The sequence below is a fragment of the Nyctereutes procyonoides genome, unplaced genomic scaffold (genome assembly GCF_905146905.1).
Source record: "Nyctereutes procyonoides isolate TBG_1078 unplaced genomic scaffold, NYPRO_anot_genome, whole genome shotgun sequence".
Classification (NCBI taxonomy): domain Eukaryota; kingdom Metazoa; phylum Chordata; class Mammalia; order Carnivora; family Canidae; genus Nyctereutes; species Nyctereutes procyonoides.
In genome coordinates, this window is record NW_026575043.1 from 53,707,343 (window position 1) to 53,733,698 (window position 26,356).

Sequence of the window (26,356 nt, forward strand, 5' to 3'; positions counted from 1 at the left end):
GGACACTGGAGTGCCCCTCGCATGCACCTGGTGCATTTGCCCTGGAAGGCAGAGAGAAGAAGCAGGCTGTGCACTGTCGTTTGGGCTTTGGCATCTTTAGGCTCTGGGGATGGAGAATCCCATTGGCAATGTTCTAGCAGGTCAAGAGAGAAGACAGGAGCCCAGGAAAAATTCAGGAAGGCAAATAGGGCATGGCCCTTAAGATACACATCTGGGGAAGAAAATAAGGCTCTAGCCATAAGGCGCTCAGTCAGGTGTCCCATGAGGAATGGCATAGTACACATGCCCCCACTCCCTGTCTGTGACAGACAAAACTAGCCAATCTGGGCATGCTCTCCTGCCAGTGGCTGAGCTCAGAGAGCTCCTCAGTAGCTTAGGCATACACTGTAGTCCTGCATCCAGGCTAGACACTGCTAATCAATCACAGCACTCATGCCATCCCTTTTCTCTACTGCATCAATGGCAGACATCACTAATTGATCAGATCACTCTTCCCAGGCATGGAGCCATTCTTCAGAATCCTCTGGAACACAGGACTCCAGGCAGCCACTATCAACTGACTGTGGCTGACAAATGGCATGAAGACTGTTTTCTCTGTGAAAAGTTGTTGGATTGGAGAAGAAGGAGAGGCCACTGGGAGGACAAGGATGAGTTTCAACAGGAGATGTGAGCTGGTTTGGATGGGCAGAGATGTCAGGAAGGTGGAGGACATTCTCAGCAGGGGTAGGACACAGTGTAGGATGCAACAGTAACTGAGAGCACTGTCATGGCAGGAGGCTGGCAACTCAGGCTGTGGTCGACCCACAGATCCTGGACTCTGATGCATGGCACAAGAGGCAGGGGAGTCTGTGAGGTGGCCAGTGCCCATCTGATACAAGCGGGTGTTCAATGAGGCTCAGCCGGGCTGGGTACACAGAGCAGGAAAGTGCGGGGTGGGGAGGCAGGGATGTCAGATGGGAGGTTGGACAGAGGAGTGGAGTCACTGGATCAATCTCTCTCTCACATACACGTACACATGCGTGTGTGCGCAGACACACACACTAGTAGATAACCCTGAGTCTCCTCACACCAGGGCTGGTGTCCTTCTGCCCATCTGGTACAAACATAGACTCGCTGGCCTTCACACAGCAGCCTGGGGGAAGGTTATAGAAGAAGTTGGTTAGGCCTAACCTTCCTGGCGAAGCTGAGACCACAGGGACAGCCAGGACATGGGGCATAGGCACACATATGGGGCCATGGCTGGGCCTGCCCCTCTGGCTGGAGTCATGCCCCTCTCCTGAGCACACTGTCCCCAACGAAGTGTGCCCCTGCTGCACATAGTTCTCTCACCTTCACTGGCCATGGTTGGATGGGGGTGCCATCCCTGTCTGTGCAGCACAGGGCAGACATGCAGGCTGTAGCTTCTGTGGCCAACAGGTCCCAGCGAGCATTATGGCCGAGGTTGCCTGTCGGGTCAGCTGGATCCAGGATGATGGGCCTGCAATTCCCATTAGGGTCAGTTTTATCCTAGTAACATCTGGGTATCCTCCTGAGGGACTGGTTGGACTGTTCTCCCTCACCCAATACTCTGCACGGGGCACTTCTCCCTTCTGCATCCGGGGCAGACATTACTAATCAATCACCATGTTCATCTGGGCCACACCCCTTCAGCAGGTAGCAGGCGTTGGTTACTAGTCTCGGTACTGGTCCTACCATTCTCCCTTCCTACACCTGTGGGAGCTGTCACCATCTCAGAGTTTTTTTCAGCATATCATGCTAAGTTGCCGTTATCCATGGGCTGGAGATGCATCATGAGTTTGTGAAAGTACCTCTGCTCTCTCTGCGGAGGCAGGCAAAATCCCAAAGAATAAGACATGCTTACATTACCTGGTGGGCTCACAGGTAGGGTTGCCAGGTTTAACAAACAGAAAGAGAGAATGCCCAGTTAAATTTGAGCTTTGGATCAACATAAGTATATCCCTAATACCACGTGGGACACACTTATACTAAAAAGTCATTCACCGTTTGTCTGAATTTCAAACTTGAATGGAGTCTTGCATTTCATCTGGCAACCCTACTTCTAGAGCGGGGCCAGGAAACAGACTGCCTGTCCCTTATGTGCTAAGGATATCCCTGTTGGAAAGGAGCTCAGTTCTGGGAAGAGGATTTTGCTGTCTCCCCCCGAAGCCCTCCGGATGTGGGGAGAGCCAGTGACCCCATATCTGAGACTCTGTGACGGGGAGGGTGGGCCAGAACCTGGGCTGGCGAAGCTGCCGGCTCAGGAAGTCTCTGACAGTCTTGTCCTCGTTATCGTAGTTGACAGTCCAGTAGACACGGAGCTGACGGTACTGGCTGACCAGCTCCAGGACGGTGCGGAAGCCCTGGGCCATGTTGAACTGGGCGCTCTGCCCACCCTGCTCCCAGGCGTACACCGTCAGGAGTTCCAGCCCATGCTGGGGGGGCAGGGAGCCTCTTCCCTTGGGCATCTTGTTGCACTGGGGAATAGGGGAAAGAGGATGCGTCCGTTTGCACTGGCAATGAAGCAGTACAGGAGGGACCCTTCCAGAGCTGGCAAGCAGACCCCAAAATTTCACTGAGCACCTCCACATGTCAGATGCCTGGCCGGGCATTATCCCTTCAAAATCCTGTAACTTGGGATTTTGACGCCAGCCCAATTTTACAGAGAGGCAAACTCAGGTCCCAGAGCTAGGAAATATCCCTCCTTCTGCTCCACCAGCCCCCTGCCCCCTCCCCCTCCCCCTCCTCAATGTTCCCCAGTAGGGTGGCCCGTCCTTGTGCCAAACCTGCCGGTACCAGTGCTTCACCAGTCGGATCAGACTCTTCAGCTTAGTGGGGCGAGAGATGATGAAGTCTCGCTGCAGCTCAGTGAAGCAGGTGGAATACTCGCCCGCATTGTTGTAGCTGTAGATGAGGTCCACGTAGACTTGAGACGGGGGCCTGTAGCTGGAGACCACCTGGCCTGGAGATAGGGAGGAGGCCACCATCGGTTCATTTCCCAGAGTCCCGCTGGGGCCAACTGAGAAAGGACTTCCAGGATCTCCTACTTCCAGGATCTTCACTTTCCCCAAGGGTGGGCTAGGGCCCACTTGGGCAAAGGTAAGTAACAGGGGATTTTAGTTGGAGCCCACACATGGCATGGCCCAGCATTAAGTCCCTGGCAAGAATCTTATTTTTCTTCCTGCCCCCTTTCAACCCTTCTGTCTATCACGAAGAAAGTCTCAGCTGGGAGCTAACACATCTTTAATGGCTCTCAGCTCTTGAATGCTTGCTCATCCCTCTCTAACAAAGGGAGAGCCTCGGTCTCAGGGCCTCCGGTGGGTAACAGGACTGTACATGGTGAGCTGATGTCACCCTCTGGTTTCATTGCACTTAAAGGTATTCCTTGACATTCCAACTCTTGCTTTCTGAAGAACTGTGTAGATTCAGATACATTTCCGGGTGAGTCCCTTCCTTGTAACTTGTTTCCAAACCTTAGGAACCAAAAACATTCAGATACAGGGGATGTCCTCACTCTGCAAACTCTCCAATGCAAACTCAGAACTGAATAGATACAAAGAGGTCTGTTTTGTCCTTTCCAGGGATTCATCCGTGGTGCCTGGAAGAATGCCAGGCACATACTCTGTGCATTTACTGAACTCTTGGATCCTACAGGTCTGTGGCAAGTGCAGAAGGCAGCAAGTAGCACACGAATACTTGAAGCTGGGGATATGCTGAGACACTCCAATACCCACATCATCAGGGGAAGACACTGGTGTTCAAGGTAGGGAAGTCCCTTACTCAAGGACGTTCGTCACGCTGGTGCAATTGCTGAGACAAGGACCCAGCCCAGAGCCACTGTTAGACCACATAACACTGTAGTATGAATTAAAAAAAGGCATCTTGGGCAGCCCCAGTGGCGCAGCGGTTTAGCGCTGCCTGCAGCCTGGGGTGCGATCCTGGAGACTCGGGATCGAGTCCCACGTTAGGCTTCTTGTATGGAGCCTGCTTCTCTCTCTGCCTGTGTTTCTGCCTCTCTCTCTGTGTGTGTCTCTATGAATAAATAAACAAAATCTTAAAAAAAAAATAGAAAAAGGCATCCTTTTCTCCAGACACCTTGCAGGAAACTGGTGACAAGCATACATGTGTACAATGCCTACACTGTGAACAGGTGTGGTCTGGTTGTGCACCGTGAGACCTCAAATACCGTCCCTGGCAGCCCTGCCTCTGCTTGTCCCCTTCTCAGGACTATGCCTGGGTACCTCACCTAAGGCGTTAAAGGCCGGCAGCACGTCAAAGTCCACACTCTGATCCAGCATCGTCTGGGACTTCAGGGAGAAGCTCAATACGCGGGAGTTCTTCCTCTTGGGGATCTCGAATTTCACCTCCAATTGCAACTTCTGCTGACATGCCTCCAGCTGGGCTCGGATCTCTGAGATGATCTCAGCCCGCCTGTTCCCTTGCTCAGCGAACTGGCTGAAGCAGCTGAGGAACACCACTAGATCTGCATCCGAGCGGCCTCGCAGAGCTGTGCCTTTGGCTAAAGAGCCACCCTGGAGAGGACACAGAGGTGGCTTGACCCCTGCAGGACTTCTGCTAGAGCCTGTGGGTCGGGAACTTGCTGTGTAACCTTGGGCAAGTCACTTAACCTCTCTCCTTGACCTCTTTAATATGGGGTTAATAAACAAGATGATTATGAGAAAAAGAAATGTGCAAGACAAAAGTTAAAACCCTTCAACAAAGTTAAACTTTCTCATTCCATCAGGTTTGGGGTCTAGGAGAAACTTGAGAGATTTTTTTTTTCCTTTTTGGCCTGTAGTTCTCAAGCCCGTCTACACCAGGAGAGTTTTTTTTTTTTTTTTTTAAATGACTGATATCTGGCTCCTATGCCACTGAGACTGATTTAATTGGCCTGGGAGGCAGACTTGGTATCAGTAAAATTTTTAAAATTCTCCTTGTGATTGATTCTAAGTGAAGTCACAGTTGATAACCAGTGAACCAGGTTATCATCTTTGTGTTATGAATGAGGAAGGTAAGAATCAGAGAGGGGAAGGTATTGCCTGAGGTCACACAGCAAATCATCAGGCCTGGGACTTTTCATTGGCTGACTCTATGCTGATAATCTTCTAGAGCTGACCTGAGTCTCACTTGTGACTTCAGTTGTGGACTGAGGTTGTATCCAATGCAGCAGATAATGTGGCTTTTTATACACTTCCAGCATCTCTTCTCTACCTTCTGGGATCTGCATCCTGATTTTCTTTGGGGGAATCGCCCTCCCCCACACTCCTGTCCATGTGGAGCTGACTCCACCATAGGAGCCAGGCTTGGCCAGTCAGAGCATGATGTCTTTCTAGCCCCAGTAATTATTGGGATGGGTAGATAACCTGAGTCAGGACAATGAGATTCAATTCCAAGCCTTCCATTTGATCTTTAAGAAAACAGAATTCCCCTTTCTGGAAGCTTAGAGATGCTAAGGATCATCAATATGGAAAGGGCCTACCCAAAACAAGATGGCAGAGCCAAGAGCTGAGATGAAAAGCTGAGTCCCGGTGACCTTGCATGGGCTCCTAGATCTAGCTGTACCTGATGGGAGATCAACTCCAGGGCTTTCCGTTTGCATCAGCCAATATATTTCTTTTGTTCCTCCTCTTGAATTGGTAGTCACAAGCAACCAAAACAGATTTGTTGGACACATCTGGGTCCTTTCTCTGCCATCCACCCACAACCACATTCTGGTTTCTCTTCTATACTTGGCCTTGTGCTGATCGTTATAAGGACTACAGAAGTGGGCAAGGCCTGGCCCAGGTGATCAGTGGAAAAGCGGCCCTGGTGACCCCGGGAAAGATCAGCAGCCTGCCCGACCACTCGTCCACAGCTCTCTGGGGACTTACCTTGACCACTTTGAGCACTTTGATGGCAGAATTCTGGAAGCAGTTTTCCTTCAGAAATGAGCAGATGGTATCAACAGCCTTGTTCACTTGAGCCAAGAACTGACGGTTGGGCTGGAGAAAGTCACTGATGAACTTGTCAAGGTCCCCAGCTGGGGTTTGGTAAAGGAGAACAGGCTACAGAAAGAATACAGGTATTGAGACAGGACTCCCAATGAATGCCCCGGCGCTGACTCTTGACATTCTATGTGGATGAGACCTTCACTATCTATCTCCCATATCCCTCTTCTTCCTCAGCTGGTTGGCAGGTCTTTGTGGTAGCATCAGAAGGACCTGAGTTCAAGTCCTGGTTCCACCACCAACATACAGCCTTGGTCTCCCCATATGGGCAAGAACTAGGCTCATGCCTCACTGGATTGTCTGGAGTATTAAGCACTGGTTATGAGCTCCTGCTGAAAAATAGTAAATGCGATAAAATCACGTCCCTTTGGGAACTGGCTATCATCGTCAGCGGGGTTCCCTGGAAGTAGAGCTTGTGATGGGGTTTCCTGTGCATGGTTTAACTGGGGGCAGTGCTTGCAGGAGAAGGGGAGTGAGGGAAGTAGGAGAGGGCTGGAGAAGGAGTAAGTAAGGTTCCAGCTGGAGGAAGCTTTTTCCTGATCCCTTGGGGACACTGGACTAAGAATTGCATCATAGAGCTGGTCTTGCCGTAGAACAGAGGAGGGCCTTTTGTACCCATGTTAATCAAGTCCTGGCTGGGACTGAACAATCTGCATGTTTCAGCTGTAAGCCGCCAGCAGCAAACACTCTGAGCAGCTGGGGATGTGTGCACCAGTGGGGAAAGGGGACCTGGGAGGGGGTCTCGACAGCATCCGCCACCCTAGGGATTCCTCTCTTACCATCACATCCCATGGCTGTACAGATGTGCCTTCCCTACTCCTCAAGCAGGCCTGAGTCTCCAGAGCTGCTGCTTCTTGGGCCAACAGCTCCCAGCTGCCCTGGCCCACATTCCAGGTGGGGTCACCAGGATCCAGGATCAGGGGTCTGGGGGCAGAGTGGATGGGCAGCCGAGGGGGGGGGGGAAGATGGGAGTCAATGAAGGAGCAGGGAGTCGTGGTGAGAGGGACTAGAAAAGGGTGTGGGAGCTGGAGAGAAGGAGAAGAGTGTTAGGACCTTAGGCTTGGCCCAATCTCTCGCAAGCACAGGAGGGTTCCTGCCTGGCTGCTCCAGTCAGGAAGGTATTAGACCCCTTAATCTAAGAAATGATATTTTATTGTGTTAATGAAACTGACCCTGGCTCCTTTTGGGGCTTCTGGTGTCCCTGCTTCCTCAGTAAAGAGTTCAGAAGGAAGCAGAGTCAGGAGTGGGCCTGGGGCACCCAGATCCCACCCTGGCCCCCTTTTGGATACAATGACTCCCCAGCAACAGCGAGAGAGGAGAAGGATGATGCAGGAAAGGCAATGGGGAAGTGGATCTGTACCTTGGTTTCTGAAGCTGGCCAAGAAGATGTGTTCTGATCGCTGGGTCCTCGAAGCTATAGTTGACTGTCCAGTAGACACAGAGCTGCTGGTGCTGCTGGACAAGCTCTAGAACAGTCTTTAAGCCTTGCGCCATTTTGAAAGAATCCTCCCCACAGCCTTGCTCCCAGGCGAAGATGGTCAGGAGCTCCAGGGCATAGACCGGAGGCAGAGAGGCACAGGCTGGCTGCTGTCCTTTGTTCTGGGCTGCGACCTATGTCACCCAAAAGCCAACCAGAGAGTAAGTGGATATGAGCACCTACTATGTGCTAAGCATGGCCCTATGTACTTGGAGAGGGAGGGGGAATATAAAAATAATAAAAACACAGAAAAAATAGAACGCTTCTTATTTTACAGGTGGATAAACAGAGGTCCGTGGTGGGGATAGGGACTTGTTCAAGGTCACACAATGACCCGAGACCAGACTTGATCTTTGCATGGAGTCTCTCTTCCTAGGGTGTACAAGAATGGGGGCTCCAACATATTTAGCTTGGTATGCCAATGGCTGTCACAATAGTGATGTTAGCAGCAGTGGTGCTCGGGAGATGTTCGTTGAGTGAATACATGATTGCCAGCGCATTCAGAGAAGTGTTTAGCGGCGGATGCCCAGGGTTTATTCAGTACAATTTCTGCAGAGGACAGTAATGGTGGAACAGCATAAGCTAGGGCTTGGGGGTGGGCAAGAGCAGGGAAAGCATCAGCAGTGTGAGGAAGGGGGAGAAACTGATGAGCTAGAGAGGGATGGTGAAGCCCAACCACAAGAAAGGAGCACTTGGGGGCCTGATGGAGGAGAGACCCTCTCTCAGCAAGGGTTTCCGACCCGGGGGAAGAAGTGGAGGATGGAGGAAGTGGTCCTTCTACCTGGGATGGCCAATAAGAAGTGAAGGAAGGGAGCTGTCTGCCTAGGGGAGGAGCCGATTGGCTGAAGCAGTTGCCATGACAGCGGTTGCTTCCCGAGAGGAGCAAGGATACCTGGAGGCCTCACCTGGTGGTACCAGTGCTTCACCAGCAGGATCAGGCTCTTCAGTTTTGCTGGACGAACGTTCACGAAGTTCCTCCGCAGCTCTGCGAAGCAGGCCGCGTGCTCGCCCCCCTGGCAGCCGCTCTGGAGGAGGGTCGAGTAGACCTGGGGCGCAGGTTTGGCACCAGCACAGAGCTGCCCTGTGGACATTTGAAATGCGCTGAGGGCACGGCTCTAACGACGACAGCAGCATGTCCTAACCCTGCTACTCACCAGCCTTTATTAATATCTGAATGTTAATCACATAGCAGTGCAATCAGTGATGCACAATCTACAACGTAGAATAGAACTTTTTTTTTTTTTAGCACCAAATATGTGCTGGGTGCTTTTCAGTAATTTTCACTAATCCAGCCAATGACTCTGCAAGGTGAGTAATCTTGACCCCTAGACAAGCTACGTAGCATAGCGGGAAAGGGAATTCACCCCCAAGGCACAGGCTGGGGGCGCCCCTCACCCACGGCATCAAAGGCGGGCATCAGGCACACATCCATCCAGCTTTCTAGGGCCGTAGACACCAGCCGGAACTGCAAAGCCTCGGGCACGGTCTGCTCAGGAAACTCGAGGCTCAGGCCGGGGACTGGGTCCTGCCACCAGGCTTCCAGCTGTGCCTGCATCTCCTGAAGGATCTCTGGGCGGCGGGCCCTTTGGTCCCTGTAGTCCTCGAAGCAGTTGAGGAAAATGACCAGTTCGGCATCACAGCTACCCCTCAGGTCTGTGCCCCGGCCAAAGGAGCCCCCCTGCAGAGGAAGGAACATCTCAGATCCATGACTGTCCCTGAGCTCAGGAGTCAGATTCTGACCCCAACTGCTCCACCCCATCTGCAGCCCCGACAGTACTGTCTCACTGATGTGGGGCCCAGGGCCACCACAACAGAGGCAGGCTGCACAAGGGTTGTGACCTCTGATTCTTAGAAGCCTGGCAGGGTCTGACTATATTTGTCTGCCCCTGCCCTCTGACCCTCAGGAGTCAGACCAACTTGCAGCAACAGATAACAGGAGTGCGGTGGCATGGGGTGCAAGGATGAAAGATTTTGGCCAATCACCTGCAGCATCTACTGACTGCACATCTGGACCACAGGTAGCAAATTGAGGTCCCAGGGTCAAATGAGGCCTGCAGATGTGCTTTGTTGGCCTGTTTTAATCAACCAGCCAACCAATCAATTCATTCATCTGTTCAAGACATATTTATTGAGCACTCACATGTACCAAGATATGGGAGTACATCCAAGTTCCCTGTTCTCCTAGAACTTATATTCTAGCAGGGGGAGAGGAAGGAGGGACAGTCAGCAAACAAAAGCCTCCGGAAAGTGCTAAGTGCTGTGTGGACACAAATAAAATAGTGAGGGGACTGGAGATGGAAGGGAGGTTGCAGCTGTAAATTGAGCAGTCAGACCTCAGTGGGAAGGGGACTGGGATCCCAGACTCGAAGGAGGGGGAGGGAGCCAAGTGGATGGAGGGAGGGGGAAAAGAACATTCCAGAAATAGAAACCAGGCAGTATGGACTGTGCCCAGTGAGTTCAAGAAGCAGCCAGGAGGCCAGTATGGGGTAAGCAAAGGTCAGAGACCAGGACCAGATCCTACCGGCCTTGAAGCCATTGTGCTCTGTGGAACCGCAGAGGATTTTGAGCAGAGGAGGGACGTGGTCTGATTACGGTAATAGTGGTTTCAAAAACTATCATTAAAATTTTGTTTAAAAGCTAGCGCTCGGATATATACCTGCCAGCCCTCAGCTGCGTCGCTCTGGCTCCTTCCCTTCCTTACTGTGGTACCCAGGACGTTTCCATCAGTGTCCCCATCCACCAACTCACCTTGCTGACCCTCGAGGCCTTGTAGACACACTTCTCTCGGAGGCAACCCAAGATGACATTGATGGCCTTGCCGACCTGCTTCTGGAACTGGGGGTTTGGTTTCAAGTGGTCCTGGATGAAGCGGTCCAGGTCCTTGGTGGCGATCTGAGACAGATCCACAGCCCTCCCCAGCGTAGAAGGGGTGATGCTGTCTGGCCCTGGGGGTCGGGGAGCTGGCCATGAGGGCTGCCTGCTTCCTGCCCTTGGGGGCACAGCATTGAGACTGCTGCTGTTCCCAGGGGTCCTCTGGGCATCGTCTCGCTGGATGGGGTGGTCTAAACCTGAGCACCCAGCACGTGGAAGGCCCTGGAGGTGTGTTGAAAGAGTTGTCTTTGCAGGCATAGAAGTTTCTCCATCCCTTCTCTTGCCAGCCCCCTCCCAACATAGTCAGGGTGACTGAGATTCAGAGGTGGGAAGTGGGGGAGGGGGTGCACCGCTGGCCCATACGGTGCCTTTGTGAAGATTAGAAAAAAGTGCCCTTACAGACGGGATAAATTCTTAAAAGGAGCCCTGTGCGGGGCAGACACTGTGGTAAGCAGACACTGACCCCATGCATGCACTCAAAGATGTTCCTCCAAGCAGGCTCAGCTTGGTGATCAGATTGTTTGAGTGCCTGTGGCCTCCACTCTGAACTCTGTCCCACACCCCACGGCCCCAGCGCCCAGTAGATGCTCAGGGAACACTGAGCATGTGAATTAGGTGTGGCTTTACACCTGATGAGGATCCCAGGAGCCCCTCACTCACGGTTCCCTCCCAGGGCTGCACAGTGTCCCCTGCCGCCTGCAGAAAGCACGGGTGCTCATAGCAGGACTCTGCCTCTCTGGCCAGTATATCCCAGTGCCACGTGGCTCCATTCCCAACATCCCACGTGGGGTCAGCCGGGTCCAGGATCACAGGCCTGCAAATCCAGAGGGACAGGAAGATTCTGTTTAGTAAGATGGTCAAGATCAGGGGCTCTGAGGTCAAGCAGAACTGGTTCCAATCCCAGCTCTTCTACTTTCAGTGTGACCTGGGGTAGATGGCTTACCTCCTCTGAACCTGTTTCCTTATTTGCAAAATGGGGATAACCACAGTGCCTGCTCTGGTGGGTTGTTGTAGAGATTAAATTGGAGCAAAAGTCCTTCCTCAACTCTGGCAGCACATGAGAATCATAAAATACGAGGATCCATCCCCAGGGACTCAGAGTTACCACCATGATGTAGCCATTTTATTCTTACACGTGTATCCAATGGTGCCCATACACAGAAGTGCATGTACGAGGCCCTTCTAGACTGTTCCTAACAGCCTTCCTGTAATAGCCCCAGGCAGAAACAACCAAATATCCATCATCAGCAGAATGGAAAGCATATTGTGATAAATTCACGCAATTGAATACTATTTGGCAACACAAAACAATCAACAATAATAAGCAAGTACACAAAACTATACGGAAGAATCTCAAAAGCATGATATTGAGAAAGAGATGCCAGACACAAAAGCATATGTCGTATGATTCCATTTCAAGATTTCAAAACAGATAGGACTGGAACCGTAAGAGTCAGAGTGGGGTCACCTCTGGGAAGTTACTGACCTGGAGAAATAAAAGGGAAGCTTGTTCTCCCTTGATCTGATGGTGGTTTCACGGGCATGTTCACTTTATAGAAAGTCACCAAAATGTGCACCTAAGGAGCACCTGGGTGGCTTAGTGGTGGAGCGTCTGCCTTTGGCTCATGTCGTGATCCTGGGGTCCTGGGATCGAGTCCTGCATCAGGCTCCCTGCATGGGGCCTGCTTCTTCCTCTGCCTGTGTCTCTGCCTCTCTCTCTCTCTCTCTCTCTCTCTCTCTCTCTCTCGAATAAGTAAATAAAATCTTTAAAAAAACAGAAACCAAAAAACAAAATGTGCACCTTGGATGTGTATACTATGTGTTGCTAAAATCCTCACGCATAAAATATGTTCACACAAGAAAAAGCTTTTTTAAAAACTGCCCTGGACAGCCCGGGTGGCTCAGCGGTTTAGCGCCTGCCTTCAGCCCGGGGCGTGATCCTGGAGACCCGGGATCGAGTCCCACGTCGGGCTCCCTGCATGGAGCCTGCTTCTCCCTCTGCCTGTGTCTCTGCCTCTCTGTGTGTCTGTCATGAATAAATAAATAAAGTCTTTAAAAAAACCCAAAATTGCCCCAAGTGATTTTAATTTCCCTCTGGGGCTAAATCCAGTTAGGGAGTGCATGTACAGTGCCTGGCTTTGGCCCTCAGAAATGAGACCTATTTTATCGCATTAATTATCTCCCGTGGCCCTAGCCCAGGAGAGTGGGTGCGTGGGGCATATGGGGAGGTACCTGGGTTTTTTCAGCTGGGAACTCAAGAAGCTCCTGACTGTAGGGTCCTCGAAGCCATAGTTGAGCGTCCAGAAAACACACAGCTGCCGATACTCCTGGATCAGGCCCAGGACGGTCCGGAGGCCTTGGGCCAGGCTGAAGGCATCCTTCCCACAGCCCTGCTCCCAGGCGAAGATGGTCAGCAGCTCCAGGGCATAGGCTGGAGGCAGCATCTCCCTCTTCCCTTCCTCCTGGCATACCTGTAAGACGGTGAAGGGGAGGGGAAAAGAGAGCTCTCTGCAGAACTTTGCTGGATCTTTCAGGCTCTGGGGCGCAGACCCCACACGCTGAAGCCTGGGATGAGATGCTATGTTCTAGGAGCAACCTGATATTTCCCATCTGCCTTCGACTTGGAGCTTCAGCAAAGTCATGGGCTCATGTGAGATTCAAGCCCTTAGGACTGGGGAGCAGTCAGAGAGAGGCCAGTGGCTAATGTGAGACTGTCACTGATCCCTCAAAAGAAACCATGGCAGGCTGCCCAGGGTCACACAGCAAGTCAGTGGCTGAGCAAGAACTGGAATCCAGGACCTCCACAGACCAGACTTGCTTTATGATGAGTGGTCCAAGAAGAGGACTAAGCCATGTGCCCTAAGATTTTGTGGGCTTGTTCCCTCATCTCCAGGCACAGGCTGGGCACCCCTTCCTCCAAGCATAAGAGTCTATCAACAAACATGCATATTTTGGAGGGAGGTTGTTATTCCAGAGGCTGGAATGGGAGATGTACAAACTCCACATTACTTCACACCATACGTAGAATATTCCAGATAGTTTCAAAGCCCTAAAACCACATAAGAAGAAAATCTTAATACCTTTTGAGAGGAACCACAGAAGAAAAATTTTAGAAAGTCAGGATAGGCAAAGTCTTATTACACAAGACAATGTGAAGTACAAATCATGTTTTTCTTAAGGAAAACATGAACACACCTGATTACATTAAAATTCAAACATTTTTCTGTGGTGAGAGACCTATGAACAAAATGAAAGTACAAGCCATGGACAGGGATAGTAGATTTACATTATAGTAACTCAATAAGAATTAGCACCCAGAATATATAAAGAGCTCCAACAAACCAACAATAAGAAGACAGCTAACGTGGTGGAAAATAATAAACAAATGATATGAACAGGCAGTTCCCACAAAGAGAAACATGAATGGCTGCAAAACATAAAAATATCCTCACTGCCATGAAATCACAAATTTAAACAGTCATATGCCTGCATCAAGGACCGTCAGGGGAGGCCTCACCTGACAGTACCAGTGCTTCACCAGCAAGATCAGGCTCTTCAGTTTTGCCGGACGAACGTTCACGAAGTTCCTCCGCAGCTCTGCAAAGCAGGCTGCGTGCTCGCCCCCCTGGCAACCACTGTGGATGAGAGTCGAGTAGACCTGGGGCGCAGGTTTGGCACCAGCACAGAGCTGCCCTGTGAGTGGGAAATGATGTGAATCAGGAAGGGTTCTGAGGCACAGGATGGAGAAACTGGGGGGAATTTGGTGGCAGGGGGGTGGAAGGAGCAGAGATTCACTAGCATGGGGGTTGGAGGGTAAAGAAGAGGGCCTGGAGCTTCTCATGTGGCAGAGAGGAAAGCTCCAGGCCAGAAGGAAGGGTCCCTTCCTTCCAAACCCAGGGCCAGGCTGAAGAAGATCAGCCATATCCCAAGGTGGTTAAATAGGAATGATGCTTCCAGCTGAGTCAGGAGTACTTATAACCTGGCAGTTCTTCCCGCCCTGAGGCTCCCTCAGGCAGTATTAAAATACCACGGCACATACCTTTAATTAATTGGTGCCAGAGGGAAAGGAAACAGCTGGAGAAATAGAAGGCAAGAGGTTCTGATGCCTTAGCATCCCAATCCTTAGGGATTGCTAATTTTTTTTTTTTTTTTTTTTTTTTTTTTTTAGTGCTTTGGACATGCCAGGCAGGCGCTCTGCTGAAAGTTTCATGTGAGCCTCCCATATCTCCACCAAAACCCTATCAGGAAGTATTCTTCACCTCATTTTATAGCCCAGGACCCTGAAGCTCAGAGAAATTCAGTTCTCTCCCCAAGGTTATATAGCTGGCAAGTGATGGAGACAGGATTGGCACTTAAAGCTGGCTGACTTTACAGTATGTGCCTTTTCTCCACCACTTCCTGTGGGCCTAGCCTGGGAAATGTGAACACTCTCCATAATTTCCCAGATTCCTATCATCGCTTCCATGCTGTGTGACTTTGGGTGAGTCACTGTCTGTCTCTGTGCCTCAGTGTCCTTATTAATAAAAAGGAAGATAAGACAGTACAGACCTCATAGGTTTATTTTGAGAATTAATGAGATAAAGTATGTCAGGTGTTTGGAATAGCTAAGCATTTAATAAGTAGTAGCTATTATGATTAATATATGTGTACCCAGAGGGTGGGTGTAGCAGGTGTGGGATTGTGTGGCTGTCTCCCAGGACATCATAACCTGGACAAATTCGACAGCTATCCCCCAGAGCATCATGGTCAATAAGAATAATAAGAATGGTGGAAAATAATAATGATGATAATAATAATAATAATAGGACCTCTGGGGGGCTCAGTGGTTGAGCATCTGCTTTCACTCAGGGCGTGATCCTGGGGTCCTGGGATCAAGTCCTGCACTGGGCTCCCTGCATGGAGCCTGCTTCTCCCTCTGTGTCTCTCATGAATAAATAAATAAAATCTTAACAAAAAATACAACAAGCACTCATAGAGTCACAGCATGTGCCAGGCACTGTTCAAAGTTCATCACATGCATTAATGCATACAGTCTTTCCAAAAACTCATTACTAGGGTTCCATTATTATTAACCTCATTTTACATATGTGGGCACAGGGGCACATTATTATATTAAATCAAGCATGGACATAATATGAAGGGGAATCACATTAATGCTTTTAAGATAAAAATACAAGATTTTGCAGAATTCTGGCCTTGTCTGCAGTCCCCTGCTCCCAGGGGGACTTGCCTGCCCGTTTGCCTTCTCCTTTGGGGTATTTATAGAAGGGCTGAGCAGCATTGATCTAGGCAGTAGCTGAAGGAAAGTCTCCCCAGTTGCTTGAGCGAGGGCCAAGTACCTGGACACCAGGACTACAGATCCATGAGGAACTGGGCCTTCTTGGCCCATTCTCAGTATGTTTAGTGAGGAAACTGGAGCCCAGAGAGGGTCGCCCAGGCCACATAGGAGGTTGGGGCAGGGTCCGAACAGCAAGCCCTGTCTTACTCCTAATGATCTTGCCCCCCAAGCCTGGAAGGGGCCAGGGACCCCTCACCCAGAGCGTCAAAGGCCGGCACCAAGCTAACATCCATCCAGTTTTCAAGGTCCGTGGATGCCAGGCGGAACTGTAGGACCCCGGGCCTGTCCTGCCAAAGAGTCTCAAAGTTCAGACCGGGGATGGGTTTCTGCCACCAAGATTGCAGCAGGTCCCACAGATCTTTGAGGATCTCTGCCCTATCGACGCTGTGGTCCTTGTAGCTCTTGAAGCAGTCGAGGAAGATGACCATTTCAGAATCACAGCCACCCCTCAGGGCTGTGCCCCGGCCGGCGGAGCCTCCCTACAAAGAAAAGAAAAATAACTCAGAATTCTGCATTCTTCCATTCTAGGGCCCACATGGGCTGGCAGGCAACCTGAGTGATGCAAGGGGGTTGTGTGGGGAGACTGTGGGCACACAGCTCCCGGCATTTGAAGCCATGCAGAAATACAGGTCAAGGAGTGCCTGGGTGGCACAGTCGGTTAAGCATCTGCCTTCGGCTCAGGGTCCTGGGATTGAGTCCCACATCAAGCTCCCTGCTCAGTGGGGAGTCTGCTTGTTCCTCTCCCTCTGCCCCTGCTCATGCTTACTCTCTCTCAAATGAATGAATGAATGAATGAATGAATGGATGAATGAATGAATTCAGGTCGAGCACAGCCAGCTCTGAGTTTTAAAGAAAAGCAATTTTCTTTTTTTTTAAAGATTTTATTTATTTATTCACAAGAGACACACAGAGAGAGGCAGAGACACACGCAGAGGGACAAGCAGGTTCCAAGCAGGAAGCCCGATGTGGGACTCGATCCTGGGACTCCAGGATCACGCCTTGAGCCAAAGGCAGATAGATGCTCAATGGCTGAGCCACCCAGGTGTCCCGAAAAGCAATTTTCAATTGTAAACTCATGGTTTCTAAATGTTGGCAACCTACTTCAGAACATTTTTGTTAATTTAAAAATTTTCAATTTTTTAAAAACTTAAAACTGTTGGTGAAAAAAATTCTGGTCTGCAGAACACATGTTTGTGACCTTTGCCTATGATACGATCCACTGAATTTGCGGCACCTCTCTGAAGGGTGTTTCTTTCTGCAAAGCTGTCAGCAGGGATTTGGGAAGGAAACTCTCAGGCTCAGAGTCTCTCCTCTGTGTCTGCAGCTCTGTCAAATGCCTGACAACCTGTAATCTCACTTCCAGGCAATACCGCTGAAGTGGTTACTTGTGGTTGCATGAGACCGTGAGGCTCAGGGCGGAGAAGTGAGTAACACAGCCCGGAAAAGACAAGAAGCAAGATTAGCCCTCCAGGGGCATCTCCCCGACCAAGCTGGGATGGCTAATTATCCCAGGGGTATCCCAGTTTGCTTGCTGCCAGCTCCTCACATCGGGGGCTGCCAACCAAGGGGGAAAAGGGCAGAACACAGAAGAATATTGTAGACTGAGCACTTCCTGCATATTTTGCACATGATCATCTCAGTGAAGCTCCCTAACACGCCTGGGAGAAAGGTACTGTGGTTTGCTCTCACTTTACAAAGGAGGAAATGGGGAAACGGAAGTGCAGGGAGGTTGCTTAGCAACACCCCACCTGGAGAGGCAGCACGGTGCTTTGAAGGTCAACTCAGGAGACCCAGCTCCAAGCCCACTTTCTTCTGGCACCCCCTCCCCATAGATTAAAATACTTTTTATTATGAACATTTCTACACTTACATGGAAGAAGAAAGGGTTGGGTTTTTTTTTTGTTTTTTTTTTAGATTTTATTTATTCATGAGAGACAGAAAGAGAGAGAGAGGCAGATACACAGACAGAGGGAGAAGCAGGCTCCATGTAGGGAGCCTGACGCAGGACTCGATCCCGGGTCCCCAGGATCAAGCCCTGAGCTGAAGGCAGCGATAAACCGCTGGGCCACCCGGGCTGCCCGAAGAAAGGGTTTTAAAGAAGTCTTTGACATATTTGCTCCTTTTATTTGACCCCTGTTTCCTCTTTATGTGATTTTAAGAGAAATTCCAGCCCCTGTGTCATTTCATCCACATACACTTTTACGGGCATCTAGAAAGTGGTGATCCCCAATGGGGGGGGGTGACATTTGTCCCAGGGGATGTTTTGCAATGCTGAAAGACGTTTTTGGTGGTCATATAGGGAGCAGGAGAGCTCCTTCATGTTGGCTCCCCTGGGGGGGGCAGTCCTTCTGAGGTCTATCACCCCTTCTTTGCATTCTGGTCGACCCAGAAGTCCCAGGCTCATCTCGCACATCGCACATCGCAGTCCAGCCCTGGAATCAGCCGTTCCTCCACGGAGTCCTCTCTGCAGAGAGCAGCTTCTCAAGGCTGGAAAGGTAGCCCATTGCTGTACCCACTTCACCACTGCCTCCTTGAAAGCCTGGAGTGATCAGAAGGCCGGAAGCTAAATGCAACCACGAGAGCTGTTCCAGGTTTTCCAGGGAAGCCGAGGAAGCCAGAGGCTTAGAGATTCTTAAATTCTTGTTCCGAAGAAATTTTTCCTGTCTACCTCCAAGGCAGAAATCTACCTCCACACTGCATAGGCTGCGTGTCTCTTCTCCGTCCCCTTCCCCTTTCCTACCTCCCAAGCTACGACTCCACCGTCAGAAAGCACTAGCTGCTCTGGGGGCATCCCCTGCTCCGTATTCATCCCTCCCCTGACAAGCTCCAGGTCCCCTCTACCCCAGCCAGCTTCCCTCATGCACCCCTGGGGCCCCTGAATTTGCACAGAGGATATAGCAGCTGACGCCTCCCTCCCGGAGTCTGTGGGCATCCTGTGGTCCCCGCGGCAGTGTGGCATTTAAGTGACAAAAATTGGCCTTGGGTAGTGGCTCACCCACACCCAGTCCCGGTTCCCCAAGTCATGATACAGGGATAATAATCGTACCTCACTAAGTGTGAGCATTACGCCAGATGACTCATTTAACGAGACTGTGTTTATTGTTATTGGGCAGTTTCTCAGTAAATAGGCTATTAGGGCCATTAAGGGAATACTCATGGTTCTGCATCCCGAGGGTCAGCCGTGGCGTGAGGACTGGCGTCTGTTTGGACCGGGTAATAGGTGACTGAGCCAACGAGCGAACCCATGAGAGGCAGCCCGGAGGAGCAAGGCTGCAAGAGTCAGGCTACCTGGCTTTGAAACCTGGCTGGACCTCTTACGAGCTCGGACACGTGATTTTGTCTCTGTGCCTCAGTTTCCCCCGTGTTAGGTGGGGTTCACTGTCCCACCCGGCCGGGCTGTGGTGGGCGCTGGGCCCAGCAGTGTGCTGTCTACACATGCCAAAGACAGGAGTGAAAAGAGCTGATCGGAACCGTGGGGGTCCCGCGCCAGCCTCATCTGAGGGTCGCTCCTATGTATAGGCGACGCCCCCCCCCGCCGCCCCCAAGGCGCCTACCTTGGCGGTTTTCAGCACCCTCCAGGGCTGGGCGGCGGCGCGGTGGCCGCGCTCACGCAGGGTGGTGGCCAGGGCGCCCAGGGCGCGCCAGGCGGCCCGCTGGAACTCGGCAGACGGCTGCAGGCGGCGGGCCACCAGGCTGGCCAGCGCCGCGGCGGGGCTGCGGTACACGTCCATGGCCCTGCTCCGCGCGCCGCCGGGACGCTCCGCCCAGGCCGTGCGCCCAGGCCGGGGAGCCGGCGGCGCTGCTGCCCCGGCCTCCTCCGCGTCCCTCCCCCCACCCCCAGGCCTTCCGTTCCTCTCCCGCTTTCAGTTTCATTTCTTTCCAGCAGCTCAGGGCTCTGGCGCCGATTTCCCACTCTCGGTTTCCTTTTCTCCACCTCCCCTCTTCCAGCACTGGGTCCGCCTACCCTGCCTGCATCCACCCCGCCCAGCCACCCCTGCCAGCTGCAATGAACGGCAACACACCTGAACAAAACGCCCTGACAGTAGCAGAGTGCTAGCAGGGGCACCGAGTCATGCACCCTGAGCATTGCAAGAGACGTGCAGGATTGACGGGAGGACATGGTCACACCTGTAACCCAGCAGCCTGGAGGGGGTTCAACCCGAGGCTGGCTCTCTGGCTGAAGGAGGCATTTGAAGAACCACCAGTGACAAAGAACATTTGCAGAACACTTGTACCTCATTGCTTTACATACATCATCGCATCCAGCCCTCCCAACAACCAGGATGTAAGTGCTGTTATTATCATGCCCACTTGAGAGATGAGGAAGTTAAGGTACAGAGAATGGAGGCACCTTGACCAAGGTCACATACGTAGACTGGATCCAAACCCAGTTGCAAGTCTCAGTTCTCGTGCTCTGTTCTTACAGGAGCCAAGTCCTCCTTAAAAATACAGGCATTCAATGCAATTCCAAAATGTTTAGAATTCCAGTTTTTAAAACGTCAAGCTTATCCTTCTGAAATCTGTAAGAATTAAGAATTATGTTCGAGAAATGAGGAAGGAAGGTCAGTGTAAGATGGCACCTCACATGATATTACATCTTAAGACATTGTGAAGCTTCAAGAGTTAAGTCCGTTTGGGACTGGCACAAAACTAGGCGGGTAGTCAGCTGCGGGGTGGAGACTTGAATCCACCAGGTTGCTCACTGATGTTTCTATCTTCACGCCTGTCTTCTCCCTTTCTGATGGTCTCACTATTGCTCCTGTACCCAGTGGCCCAGAACCTGAGCTCTTTCCCAGGCCTGGCCCATGCCACAATCCATCCACTCCTCCCTCTGTCACTCAAAATTCATTAGTCTTCTGTCCCATCCACTCAGGGACGTACTCTGACTTGGAGTGTATCTCCAGTAGCAACGAATGTTAACAAGGAATTCCTAAAGTCTGCCTTAACCTACAGGAAATAGATGGGGTTGGAGGGTGAACTTCAGAGTTCAGAGCGAATCAGAGGAAGAGGTGCAGACTACCAATGTGTGCACCCTGTTTATATTTTAGGTAGTGAGTGCCACATTATTGGGAGGTATTGAAGTGTAGGAAAAGGATTGTTTTGTAGGTTCAATGTTGTGGAGGGAATTCAAGCCAGGTACCCTCAGCCATAAAGCCGTGGTTTCATCCTCTTCCATCAGTTGGTCATTTCCTGATTCACAGGTCATTTAAGAAATCCTCCATTGGAGGGGCACCCGGGTGGTTCAGTGGTTGAGTCTCTGTCTTTGGCTCAGGGCGTGATCCTGGGGTCCTGGGATTGAGTCTCACATCACGCTCTCTTCAAGGGGCCTACTTTTCCCTCTGCCTATGTCTCTGCCTCTCTCTCTGTGTCAATCATGAATAAATAAATAAAATCTTAAAAAAAGGAAAAAAGAAATCCTCCATTGGAGATGGTATTCTGAACACACTCTTGAGATCCTACCGAAATGACAGCAAAGATGTGTTAAAAGTATCATGCAACTAACTCAACAGGTTGGAAATCAAGAAAATGGGCGTCAAGGGACCAGCACATTTGAGGAATGTTGAGAAGGGAGAAAGCAGAGAGTCAGGATTCCACGAAGATGTGGGGCTGATCATATACACAAGCCTTCAACTACTGCCCTAGACTCTAGAAATCATAGGGAAGAGATGAAAAAATCTACTAATGCTGCTGGATCCTAAGTCGAGGCACCACTGGTGAACTGGAGACAATGAGACCGTTGACACAGGTGCAGGATGGGATGAAGGAGGACAATTTTTGGCCTGAAACACCATAATGAAGAAAGTACTTCTGCAGGGTGGGAAGGGCTCTGAGGATTTCGAGGGTGGGGCCCTGGCATTTCACAGACAAAGGGGTGTGCAGGGAGGGCATCTGGGAGCTGTCACTTAGGGCTTCAAAGGTGGCATTACTTTAAAATTCCCCTTCTCTTGGGGCACCTGGGTGGCTCAATTGGTTAAGTGTCCACCTTCAGCTCAGGTCATGATCCCAGAGTCCTGAGATGGAGCCACACATCGGGCTTCCTACTCAGAGAATCTGCTTCTCTTTCTACCTCTGCCCATCCCCTTGCTTGTGCACTCGCGCTTTCTCTCTCTCTCTCTCTCTTTCTCTCTCTCTCTCTCTATCACTCTCTCTAAAATAAGTGAATAAAATCTTTAAAAAAATTCTCCTTCTCTTGAGCTGGGAGGACCTCAGCATCAATCCTGGACCTCCAGGTTCTCATCACCCGTTTTCTCTCTTTGACGGCCTTCTAGCTGTGCCCTCATTTTTGTTGGCTGAAAGTTAGCCCTTCTCAGTTTCATTTCTTCACCAGGAAGTTACCTAAAATGAGGCAAGACCTCTGAGGATGCAGAACGGGTGACTCAGGAGCCGTGGTTTTCATATGATCATTTCCGTCTTCCCTTACATATCTGCTCCTCTGTTTCCAAATCTCATGAATCTGTGCCAGAACCAGCAATTCCATATACCAGCACCTAGAGCCTTCTATAAGCCCCCGGGGCCTGCTGGCTTTGCATAAGCTACCAGAGTTTAGCAGGAGAGAAATCCTTATCAAAAACATTTTTTATTTTTTGCAAGAAAAATTGCTTCAATGTTTCTTGTGGTCATACAAGTAATACAAGTTTATTGCGCAAAATTGATAAAGTCAGGGGCACCTGGGTGGCTCAGTTAGGTCCTCATCCCAAGGTCCTGGCCTCCCCCAACCCCCCCACCCGTGTCTTCCTGCTCAGCTGAGCGAGAGTCTGATTCTCCTTCTCTCTCTGCCCCTTCCCTGGTTGTGCTCTCTCTCTCTTTCTCGCTCTGCCCTTCCTCCTGCTTGTTCTCTCTCTCTCTCTCTCTCTCTGAAATAAAAAATAAAAATCTTTAAGAAGACATTTAGGTCTTCCATGAACCAAATGCTACAAAATACAATTAAAGAAAACATACTGAGTACAATAACATAGAAACAAATATGTAAGAATAACATGACCCAGGAAATAAGAGATCTATGCAGTGAAAAATTACAATAGTCACAGTGTCATTAAAAAAAATTAAAAGTAGTGTAGAGAAACTCCAAATTCACGGAAGGAGGTTCTCACTAGAACATTGATGTTGTTCTTCCTAAACTAATTTATGTAATTCCAATCTAATGCCTCCCCATATTTTGGGTGGAACTTCATTCATTGAGTGTAAAATTAACATAGAAATAGAGAGGGCCTAGAGAAGCCAGGGCTTTCCCCCCCTCTAATATAAGATTTATTTGTTATTATTTTTTAATAGAACAATGATTTCCAGGAGGCTCTCAGGTAGATTTACACAAATTAATTGCTTTCACTGTTGGAAGCAGAATAATTAGGATATATATATTTGGTTAGAAAAAGGGGAAAAAGGTATTGAACTTAGATTCCAACTACTGATTCCAATTTGGATTACTTTTTAATTACAGTGTATTTAACATACAGTGTTATATTAATTTCCGGGGTACCATATAGTGATTCAATAATACTGTATATTACTCGGCACTCATCCTGATAGGTGTACTCTTGATTCCCTTTGCCTATTTCACCCAACTCCCCAACAGCCATCCTGTCTGGTGACCTCCTGTTTGTTCTTTTAAGAGTCTGTTTTTTGGTTTGTCTCTTTTTTCCTTTGTTTGTTTTGCTTCTTAATTTCCATATAGGAGTGAAATCATATGGTATTTCTCTTTCTCTGACTGACTTATTTCACTTAGCATTATATCCTCTAGATCCAACCATGTTGTGGCAAATGGCAAGATTTCATTTTTTTTATGGCTGGGTAATATTCCATTGTATATATAGACCACACCTTCTTTATCCATTCATCAGTCAATGGACACTTGCGCTGCTTCTATAATTTGGCTATTGTAAATAGTGCTGCAATACACACAGAGATGCATGTATCTTTCCGAATTAGTGTTTTTGTATTCTTTGAGTAAATACCCAGTAGTGGAATTGCTGGAGTGGTAATTTTATCTTTAATTTTTTTGAGGAACATCCATACTATTTTCCACAGTGAGAAGCCAGGGGTTTTGATAAAAAGAGAACAGAGTTTTTTACAAGATACTAAGAATTATTACAAGGCTATAATCATTAATACAAGGTAGCAGTATCTCAAGGATACAAAAATAGACCAATGGAACAGAATAGAGACTCACACATAGATGAGCTAGGGGTGTATATCGGAGGTGACCTCGTGGGGCTGTGGGGAAAGGGTTGTCTCTCCAACAAAAGCCGCTGGGATAATTGGGCATCCAGATAGAAGGACTAGAACTTAGCCCTACCTCATACCATTTAAAAATAAATGCCTTTTGTTGCTTGTGTTTTGGTATCATATCTATGAAACCATTGCCAAATCCAATGTCATGAAGCTTTTCCCCTATGCTTTCTTCCAGGAGTTTTACAGCCTGGGGTCTTTTAACTCTTTAGTCCATTTTGAGTTGCTTTTTGTGTGTATGGTGTAAGATAAGAGTCTAATTTCATTCTTTTGCATGTGAGCGTTCAAATTTTCCATTGCTATTTATTGAAAAGCTATCCCTTCCCCCCCTGTGTACTCCTGGCAACTTGCTGAAGATCAGTTGACTGTGTATGTGAAGCACAGGCAACGCAAGCAAAAATAGGCAAGTGGGACTCCATCACACTGAAAAGCTTCCATAAAGCAAGTGAAACAATCAGTGGAATAATAAGGCAACCTATGGAAAAGGAGAAAATATTTGCAAACCATAAATCATAAGGACGTAATTTGCAAAATAATGAGGTGCTGCTACCCCTCAATAGCAAAAAGACTAACGTAACCTAATTTAAAAGTGGCCTAGGGACTTCAACCAACATTTCTCTAAAGAAGACACACAAATAGCCAACAAGAGTATGAAATGATTCTCACCATCACTAACCATCAGGGAACCGCAAATCAAAACCATTAAGCTATCACTTCACACCTATTAGAATGGCTATTACCAAGAAAACAAAAGACACAGGTGTTGGTGAGGATGTGGGGAAACTGGATCCCATGTGCACCGTTGGTGGGAATGCAAGATGGCACAACCATTACAGAAAAGTATGGGAGTTTTCCCCAAAATAAAAACAGTACTATCGTATGATTGATGTGGCTTTTCAATTAAACTACTGATGACTGTAACATTGCTTATAATCATGAAACACTCTCAGAAGACAACACAAGTGGATTATCCTCTTTATTTATTATGGTGTAATGATGTAGCTGTTATATGTGATATCAAAATTTCCTAGTCAGCCTAGAGTGATAACTAGATAAAGGTGACAAAGCAGGTAACAAAACTGATTCAACTGAGTTGAATCCCATTTTATTTATTTATGTATGTATGTATTTATTTATTTATTCATTCATTCATTCATTTTAAGATATTTTATTTATTTATTCATGAGAGACACAGAATGAGGGGCAGAGACAGAAGCATGCTCCCTGAGGGAAGCTGGATGTGAGACTTGATCCCCCACCCCAGGATCACACCCTGAGCCTCCAAAGACAGATGCTTAACCACTGAGCCACCCAGGCGTCCCAAATCCCATTTTTATAAAAACACCATAAACACAGAGAGGCAGAGAGGGAGAGTCTGAGAAAAGGCTGAAGAGAGGCCCCAAATTTTAACAGGTTGGAGGGAGGGACTGTGGAACGTTTATTTTTATTTATTTTTTTTAAATGATGTCTTATAACCAAGTAATGTCTAGAAGGAAGAAGTTCAAACTCCCAGATCCCCAGGCACAGTAAGCAGTGCCCACCACATGGGGAAGCACCAGGGTCGTTCATGAGGCAGAGAACGAAGGGAGAACATGGAAGAGCCTTTGTCATAGTTTCGGCAGGCAAGGCAAGGCAAGACAGGCTTTGGATAGGCTGGTTTGAATGATTTTGGTGGCATCTGGAGGATAGGGGCCATCCCGAGTTGTCTGGTACCTGGCCTGGGGCAAGTTGACAGGTGGATGGTGGTCCAGGGTTTGACTGTGGAAGCCCACGGAGGAGGTGGTTCAGAGTCTGGGCTCTGGGTTGGTTGGTTTGCATATGAAAGGTGAGATCACCGCTGAGTTGTTGGCTATCTCTAGGGATTAGCTACCCTGGGAGGGGCAGTGTCTCCAGGATCAGCAAGACCCCAGAAGTCAAAATATCAGAAAATATAGAAAAAGAAAGGTTTGACTAGTGCAGAAGCACCAGTAGGAATGAGGTTGGAGTGGAGGGTGACGAGGCGGAGTGGGGTGAGGGTAGCGGGGAGACAGTGTGAGATGGTAGCTTCTTCTTGGTGCCCACCATGTAGTCAAGGACACTGGCTGAGAAGAGCATGAGATTCAGAGTAAGGACTAGGGTTCAAGTTCAGACTCTGTCTCTCACTTGCCGGGTGACCCTGGGCAAGTTCCCTGACCTCAGTCTATTATTATGGCAACAGCAATAAAACCCATCTCACAGGGATGCTGCAGACTTAAAAGGAGGAAATTGGGACACAGACAAGATCAAGACTTTGTCAGCCACTCGAGGTGACCGGCAACTCAGGCAACAAGAGCATGCTTGTGACTTCTTTTGTGAGCACTTCTGCCCGGGATGGGGGTGGGGATTAATATTTCAGAGCCTTGTAAATGAAAAGCTGTTTCTTGGTACCAAGGATGAGACAGAGTGACAACATCTATGGGTCTAGCATCTTCTTTAATCCAG

General features: G+C 49.3%; 1 protein-coding gene across 1 annotated transcript in view; it reads right to left on the reverse strand.

The window, feature by feature from the left end:
* OAS3 (2'-5'-oligoadenylate synthetase 3) overlaps positions 1-19,449 on the reverse strand; it is a 43,915-nt gene extending 24,466 nt beyond the window's left edge. Inside the window, exons 1-15 of the mRNA XM_055323277.1 lie at positions 19,225-19,449; positions 15,867-16,149; positions 13,850-14,025; positions 12,565-12,803; positions 10,993-11,146; positions 10,210-10,554; positions 8,857-9,139; positions 8,367-8,542; positions 7,345-7,595; positions 6,764-6,908; positions 5,868-6,041; positions 4,244-4,529; positions 2,784-2,959; positions 2,236-2,474; positions 1,330-1,477 (exon numbers count right to left, since the gene is read on the reverse strand). Coding sequence (XP_055179252.1) covers positions 1,330-1,477; positions 2,236-2,474; positions 2,784-2,959; positions 4,244-4,529; positions 5,868-6,041; positions 6,764-6,908; positions 7,345-7,595; positions 8,367-8,542; positions 8,857-9,139; positions 10,210-10,554; positions 10,993-11,146; positions 12,565-12,803; positions 13,850-14,025; positions 15,867-16,149; positions 19,225-19,401 — 3,252 coding nt within the window. The 5' untranslated portion in view covers positions 19,402-19,449. The remainder of the gene's footprint in view (positions 1-1,329; positions 1,478-2,235; positions 2,475-2,783; positions 2,960-4,243; positions 4,530-5,867; positions 6,042-6,763; positions 6,909-7,344; positions 7,596-8,366; positions 8,543-8,856; positions 9,140-10,209; positions 10,555-10,992; positions 11,147-12,564; positions 12,804-13,849; positions 14,026-15,866; positions 16,150-19,224) is intronic.
* Between the last annotated feature and the right edge of the window lie 6,907 nt (positions 19,450-26,356).